Raw genomic sequence first — 7,650 nt, 5'->3', positions numbered from 1 at the left:
TGTAAAAGAATGGACCGGGGTCCACAGTTCACTAGTGGTGTCTCTCCAATAAGATAACTAACATGCTGGGTGAATAAATTACAGGTGGGAAATTGACAAATAAAGATTCAATACATATCGATGATGATTACTATGAGATTTAATCAGGGCATTACGACAAAGTACATAGACCGGTATCCAGCATGCATCTATGCCTAAATAATCCACCTTCAGGTTAGCATCCGCACCCCCTCCAGTATTAAGTTGTAAACAACGAGATAATTGCATTAAGTATGGTGCGTAATGTAATCAACACAAATATCCTTAGACAAAGCATCGATGTTTTATCCCTAGTAGCAACAAGACATCCACAACCTTAGAACTTTCATTCATCGTCCCAAATTCAATGGAGGCATGAACCCACTATCGAGCATAAATACCCCCTCTTGGAGTTACAAGTATCAACTTGGCCAGAGCCTCTACTAGCAACGGAGAGCATGCAAGAACATAAACAACACATATATGATAGATTGATAATCAACTTGACATAATATTCTAGATTCATCGGATCCCACTAAACACAACATGTAGCATTACAAATAGATGATCTTGATCATGTTAGGCAGCTCACAAGATCTAAACAATGATAGCACAAGCGGAGAAGACAACCATCTAGCTACCGCTATGGACCCATAGTCCAAGGATGAACTACTCACGCATCAATCCGGAGGCGAGGCATGATGATGTAGAGCCCTCCGGTGATGATTCCCCTCTCCGGCAGGGTGCCGGAGGCGATCTCCTGAATCCCCTGAGATGGGATTGGCGGCGGCGGCGTCTCTGGAAGGTTTTCCGTATCGTGGCTCTCGGTACAGGGGTTTTCGCGACGAAGGCTTTAATTAGGCGGAAGGGTAGGTCAGGAGGCGGCGCGAGGGGCCCACACCATAGGGCGGCGCAGGCCCCCCCTGGCCGCGCTGGCCTATGGTGTCGGGCCCTCGTGGCCCCTCTTCGTAACCCCTCCGGTCTTCTGGAAGCTCCGCGGAAAAATAAGACCCTGGGCGTTGATTTTGTCCAATTCCGAGAATATTTCCTTTGTAGGATTTCCGAAACCAAAAACAGCGAGAAACAAAGAATCGGTACTTCGGTATCTTGTTAATAGGTTAGTGCCGGAAAATGTATAATAATGATGTAAAGTATGTATAAAACATGCAAGTATTGTTATAAAAGTAGCATGGAATATAAGAAATTATAGATACGTTTGAGACGTATCACCCAGCAAGGACCTTTCTTCTCCGTTTTCCCCTTCTTGTTGAAGTTGGTAGTCTGGGAGACCCCCTTGTTCTTTCCCTTGGACTTGTGGGCATTCTTCTGCACCATATTGGCAGCATAACGTCCTTCGGTTCCTCCAGTGTGTTTGTCTTTTGCCCTCGCCTTCTCCTCAACATCTAGATAGCCAATGATATTCTCAATAGAGAACTCATGCCTCTGATGTTTCAGAGAAGTGGCAAAGTTCCTCCACGAAGGGGAAAGCTTGGCGACAATGCATCCCGTGAAAAACTTGTCTCGTAGCACACACTTGAGGAGCTCAAGTTCCTTTGCCATGATCTGTATCTCGTGAGCCTCTTCCACTACAAATCGGTTCTCAACCATTCGGTAGTCATTGAACTGCTCCATAGCATAGAGTTCACCTCCGGCATCGGCATCACCGAACTTAGCGTCCAGTGCGTCCCACGGTTCCATCCCATTTTGGATGTGCAGATAAGCATCAACCAACTTGTCTCCAAGCACACTCAAGAAGGCACCCACAAATACTATGGTGGCCTCCCCGAACACTTTATCCTCTTAAGGAGTAAGCGGACCTCTTGGAGTACCTTCCGCAACTCGGTGCATGCCCATAGCAGTGAGCCACAAGAGGGTCTTAGTTTGCCATCTCTTGAAATGAGAACCCATAAACAGGCTCGGTTTGAGCGCAGCAGCAAAACCATACGGTTAAAATTTCCTAAGCATATAATTTTTTTGGATTGTTAGAATATATATTAGGAAATTTCCGAGCGAGTTTAATTGCCGAAAGCAAACATCACAGATGCACTAGCATACTTAACCACACACATTAGACTAAGCGCGTGCATCAGATCCGAACATGGAACAAGTAACAGTTCAAGGTAAGAGAGGAAAATCATGTACATCGCGACCGGGAAGATCGCACCAGCAGCAGCACCATGCCATCGTTGATGTCGCCCATGGTGTAGTCGAATTTGTTGAGGAAGCAGTCGAAACGGCGAAGAATAACACGAACAACAGCGAGCAGTCGCACCGAGACGCTCCCCAAAAACCTTATCGCCCGCCTCCCGGTGCAGGATCTCAACGGACGGGGTTTCGGAGGTCTGCTCTCCCGGACGGCCATGCACGCAATCGTTTCCCGAAAGGTGTCTCGAACTTGAGTCACGCGACACGGCGCGGCGCGGAACGCTTGCGATGCGTGGCGATGCGGGTGGCGGAGGAGGAGGAGTGAGCGAGGGCTTTTTCTCTTCTCACTCACTTGGAAGGACTAGAAGAGCATCCCTTTTATATACCACTCCAACTCCCTCCAACTAGCAATGTAGGACTAAAATTTGTCCCCCGAGACTGTCCCCAAGCTGCCAACGTGATAGGTCTTGAGATTTCAGAAATTATAGGCTACATAGGCTGCCTTACTGGGTTGCAGCCCATCTACATCCAACACTATGTCGCCCAAGCAACCATAACAACCACCCTCAAGCTAAGGATTTCGGAGCCGCCGCTCCAGCTACAACCTGAACAACGCTCACACGCTGCCCCGAGGCCACGCACCAAACTAGTCGACGGGTTTGTCGTCCAAGCAACCAAACCTGACACCCAGGAAAAGAGCCGCTGCTTCAAAAACCACGCTAACCTGAGGCTGCACCCCTTCCTAGCCGACGCATAGCTCCTCGTCGCCATCCACCGTTAGCACCAACTTCCGCTTGTCACGGTATGACTAATATAAGACACTGTAACTTGCTTAGCGTTATGCCAGACTTGTATTTCACGTTCGTCTATGGTTGCCTAGGACCAGGTGGCAGGTGGCATTGTTCCTCTATACGGGCTTCTACATCTTAATATAAATACGCGCCAACCGGGACTAACCATCCGGCACTAATAGAAAAAGGGCCTATAATCCCGGTTTATAAGGGCCTTTAGTCCCGGTTTTGGAACCGGGACTAACCATCCGGGACTAAAGGCCCTCCCCTTTAGTCCCGGTTGTAAAACAAACCGGGATTAAAGGTCTCGCCACATGGGCTGCTGGCGCGCGTCGAGAAAATGACCTTTAGTCCCGGTTTGTAACACCAACCGGGACTAAAGGAAATTTGTTAATTTTTTTAATCCATTTTGTTATGCCCAATCATTTTTCGCTCCTCTTTTTTTCTATTTTTTTCAGAATTTCTAGTATTTCAGTTATTTAACTAGTTTAGCCTCTAACTACACTTAATCTCTAACTACGCTTATAATCTCTAGTCAAATTACTTACCGTGGTCCAACTTCCCGCTCGGTCACCCATCCTCCCACTACTACAGCACTAGCACGCTTAACTTCCAAGTTCCTTTCACATCCCGCTTCCAAGTGCTTCGCGCGCATGTTGTGATACTACTATCATATCAATCCTATTAACATGTTGGTCGATGTCACACTTATTTATTAATCGAATTACAAATAATTATTTTAATAAACAAAACTAATGACGTAATAACATGTTGTGGTAATGGTATTATAATTTTAATTTTTTTAATTTGTATTATAATAGTTTTTTAATTTATTATTTTTTAATATTTTTTTGCCAAACTTGAAAATTTGAAAATCTAAAAATTGGCTAACTTTATGGTTAAGTAATAGTAATCTTTATGCATGATGTAATTATTATTTTAAAAAAATTAAAAATATAAAATTCCGAATTTCTGGCAAAAACTAAAATCTTCCTGCTTTCATATTTTCATTTGGAATTTTGGGAATCTAAAAATTGGCTAACCGGGTAAACCATTGTATTACACGTTTTTTTTCGACGTCGTATGCAAAAGTTAATGCGGTTTTACCATTTTTCAAACCTTTTTTGCAAAAAAAATGAAAACTCAAATTTGTTAATTTTCCCTAATAGTAGGTTGCATAACATACAAGAATCTGAAAAGATTTTATTTTTTGAATTTTCTATCATTTTCTTTTATATTTTACAGTGTTAAAAAAGGCGATCCACAGGGGGGGGGGGTGGAGGTGCATGGGGAGGCAAAAACCCTTTAGTCCCCCTTCGTATTACGAACCGGGACTAAAGGGCAGACCTTTAGTCCCGGTTGGTAATACGAAGGGGGACTAAAGGGTTTTGCCCCATAGACCACCCTTTAGTCCCGGTTCGTAATACGAAGGGGACTAAAGGGTCCAAACGAACCGGGACTAAAGGGTTTTCATGATGAACCGGGACCAGTGCCCCCCATTGGTCCCGGTTTGGTTCAAAACGGAGACATTTGCTTGGGACATTTGCGGATATTCGAGAAGACTTGTATTTCACCCCGGATGCCTTCTCTGATCTTTAATCGTGTGCTACTTCTGCAGGCATTCCCTCAAGTCTCTCCACTCACGCCTGATATTTTGAGGCTGGTATTGAAACTTGAATCAAATGGCAGAATGGTTGAGCTGTAGAAAGCTTTGTATGGCGATAAGTCATGTCCAGACAAAGATGACTCCCAAACTTCAATCAGCCTTATATTGCGCAGCTTATATCACTGTCACATCATCATGCATGCTTGCTGATAGTAACTGATGATGCACTTACTAACTGATGATTAAGTAGAGAACCCCTTGTATTAAACTAATATCTTCTCTTGTTCAGCTATTGGTGTTTCCCCATTTTGGAAAGGTGTGCTTTGTGCTGCTAAAGCGGCCAAAATGGGTACAAATGGAAGGTGGGGAATGGTAAGAGAGTGAAGATTTGGGAGGTCCATTGCTTTGGTCCGTGCAGTCTGGCCATCCAATATTGGGAGGTTTACTACCTAGTCAATGAACAAAACCATACTACTTTTAACCTCTGTGATGGAGTATCTTTAAAAGTAACTTTTAGGAGGTGCTTTGATCATAGATTACTGTTGCAATGGTATGAGATTATACATATTGCACAAACTCTACAACTAGATGATGAGGATGATGCTCTCATTTGGATGTGGGAACCTAATGGGGTTTATAATGTTAAATCCATGTATGCCATTATCAATTTTAGAGGAATTGTACTTGTTAATATTCATTATGTATGGACTTTAAAAGTTCCTCCTAAGGTTCAATTCTTCCTATGGCTGATGATGCACAATAAAATTCTCGCTAGAGATAGCTTAGTCAAGAGCCGGACAATTAGTAGATGACCTTACATGTGTCTTTTGCAATGCAGAAGAGACATGTCATCACTTATTCTTGGATTGTGTTGTTGTTTCCAATATGTGGTCAGAAATTACGAGGATTTTGGGTAGTACCTTCCCCTCTTCAACTTTAGTTGAAATTTCTGAGCTATGGAACAATAAGAAGAAGAATTTGGTTTTGAATATGATCAATGTTTCCATTTTAAGGATTGTTTGGCTAACTAGAAATGATATGGTGTTCAATCGAACACCTTGGATGGGTATGCATGTGCTTTGAACGAGAGTATCCTATACCCTTGCTCAATGGAGAATCATGATCAAAGGGGGAGAAAAAGAAAGGCTGCTGATAACTGTGAACAGTTTAGAGGCTTTGACTCGTGCTCCACCTCTGCTATTGTGGCCGGAGCCTGGTTGACCCCAGAAAAGAAGGCAAAGACTGAGACAGAAGTCTACATGGGAAATCTGAAGTGTGAAGTTGGAGAAACATTGAAGATCACGGTGGTAGACCTGGCGAGGACATTGGAAGCAAATACGCTGATGATGGTTGGAGATGGTGAAGGGTTTAGAGTCTTGCCCAGGCTTTGAGCACTTTTCTTTAGCTACTGCAAAGGTTTCCTGTTGGTGGGTTTTCAGTTTGTTTTCTCTAGTGCTTCGTGTTTCTATGTCGGTGATTTGATTTATATGACTTTTGGTATAAGTTGGAGGAAAACTTGGAAAATAAGTTGTAAAACAATGTAAAAGGATCTGGTTTCAGAAATGGAACCGGGGCTATGCCCTTTTATTCTAAAAAATAATGTTCATGCACAAGGGTCAAATCAACTCATATCCCTTTCTAAACCCATATGTATATATATCTTTTTTTGCGGGTACATATGTATATATATCGGTTCTGCATTTGACGATACACTCATGCAAAGCCAAGTCTTTAGAAAAAGAAGCTATTGAACTAGCAATACATATTCACATAGTACCTCTCAAGTATCCTGATCATATTTTCGAAAAAAAAAAAGTATCCTGATCATATTCTGATCTGAAATGCCTACTATTATCATCGTAAATTTACTACTGCCCGAACCCTTGTTGTACATACTCGTGGAACACCGAGTCTACTCCAGGAGTAGAACAGGAGCTCCAAGAACCAGCGCTGCCGTCCGCTGCCGCCCCGCCGCCGACAAGCTGGCTGTTGCCCTCCTCGAAGCCGCTGATCTGCCGGAGCAGCATGTCGAGCTCATCCTCCATGTCGCCGCCAAAGGTCACGGAGCTCGCCGTCGGTGTGGAGCTCGAGCTGTCGATGCCCGCTGCCGCCTCGCCGGTGGTGCTCGTGGAGAGCGGTGTGGTGCTGCCGCTGCCCCAGACGGCTCCCTGGTCTTCAACGCTAACGCGGCCCGTGTAGGTACTGGTTTGGATATGCGACCAGAACCCGGAGCAGCCACTAGCTGTACCGATCCCTGCGTAGCTGGTGGCAGCAGGAGAAAGAAGAGATTGCTGGGCCGGACACGGTGGTGCGGCGAGGTTGCCGTAGAAGGTGAACGACCCGGGGTTGGATTCATGTGGGATGCCGTGGCGCCGCTGCACGCTTAGCTGCATCCTCTCGAGCGCCGATGACGATGCGGCGCTGTAGCCGGCCGGGCTGGCAAGGATGAGGCGCGGCTGCGGCAACGCGTACCTGATCCCGCGGCGGCCGCCACCGAGCAGTCGCCGTTTGAGCTTGGTGTTCCAGTAGTTCTTGACGTCGTTGTCCGTCCTCCCCGGCAGCTGCGCGGCGATGGTCGACCACCTGCACCATGAAATTAAGTCCTTTAGCTACGCGTCGCGGTGGTTGAAAAGGTGTGCGTAGTATATATATGAACGCGGCGGATACGCGTCTATGCGCGGACGCACGAACCTGCTCCCGATGCTGGCGTAGAGGCTGCATATGAGCCGGTCCTCGTCGTCGGTGAATCCGCCGTGCCGGATGTTGGGCCGGAGGTAGTTGAGCCATCTCAGCCGGCAGCTCTTGCCGCACCTGTTCAGGCCTGCAGCCATCGACGTGCACATATAAACACATGATCGATCACTCCGGTCATCCGGTGCCACAGAGGCGCATGCGCATAGCCAGCCGCCCTGGTGGGCACGAAAGATCATTGCATCATACATACACACACGTACCGATCTTGCGAGGGAGCGCGATCCAGTTTTCGCCGGTACCGTTCGCGGCGATGTAGGCCCTGAGCACGGCGTCCTCCTCCGCCGCCCACGGCCCCTTCTTCACGCTCGCCTTGTCGCAGCACGGCGCCCGCCCCAT

General features: G+C 46.2%; 1 protein-coding gene across 1 annotated transcript; it reads right to left on the bottom strand.

Annotated features, from left to right (window-relative positions):
• Positions 1-6,428: 6,428 nt before the first annotated feature.
• On the bottom strand, positions 6,429-7,650 carry LOC124657048 (transcription factor MYB36-like). Its single transcript, XM_047195678.1, has 3 exons — positions 7,515-7,650; positions 7,252-7,381; positions 6,429-7,143 (listed from the first exon to the last, which is right to left on the bottom strand). The coding sequence occupies exons 1-3, from the start codon at positions 7,648-7,650 to the stop codon at positions 6,429-6,431; spliced, it is 981 nt and encodes a 326-aa protein (XP_047051634.1).

The sequence above is a fragment of the Lolium rigidum genome, chromosome 5, assembly GCF_022539505.1.
Source record: "Lolium rigidum isolate FL_2022 chromosome 5, APGP_CSIRO_Lrig_0.1, whole genome shotgun sequence".
Taxonomy (NCBI): Eukaryota; Viridiplantae; Streptophyta; class Magnoliopsida; order Poales; family Poaceae; genus Lolium; species Lolium rigidum.
Note: the sequence above shows the minus strand (reverse complement) of the source record. Positions and strands in the feature narration are given on the sequence as shown.

What these genes read in the sequence shown, in the direction of transcription:
- LOC124657048 (XM_047195678.1), bottom strand. Translation starts at nt 7,650, where the DNA reads ATGGGGCGGGCGCCGTGCTGCGACAAGGCGAGCGTGAAGAAGGGGCCG. An exon ending in CGCGCTCCCTCGCAAGATCG is followed by an intron (nt 7,382 to 7,514) that starts GTACGTGTGTGT and finishes CGATGGCTGCAG; the next exon opens with GCCTGAACAGGTGCGGCAAG. An exon ending in TACGCCAGCATCGGGAGCAG is followed by an intron (nt 7,144 to 7,251) that starts GTTCGTGCGTCC and finishes TTCATGGTGCAG; the next exon opens with GTGGTCGACCATCGCCGCGC.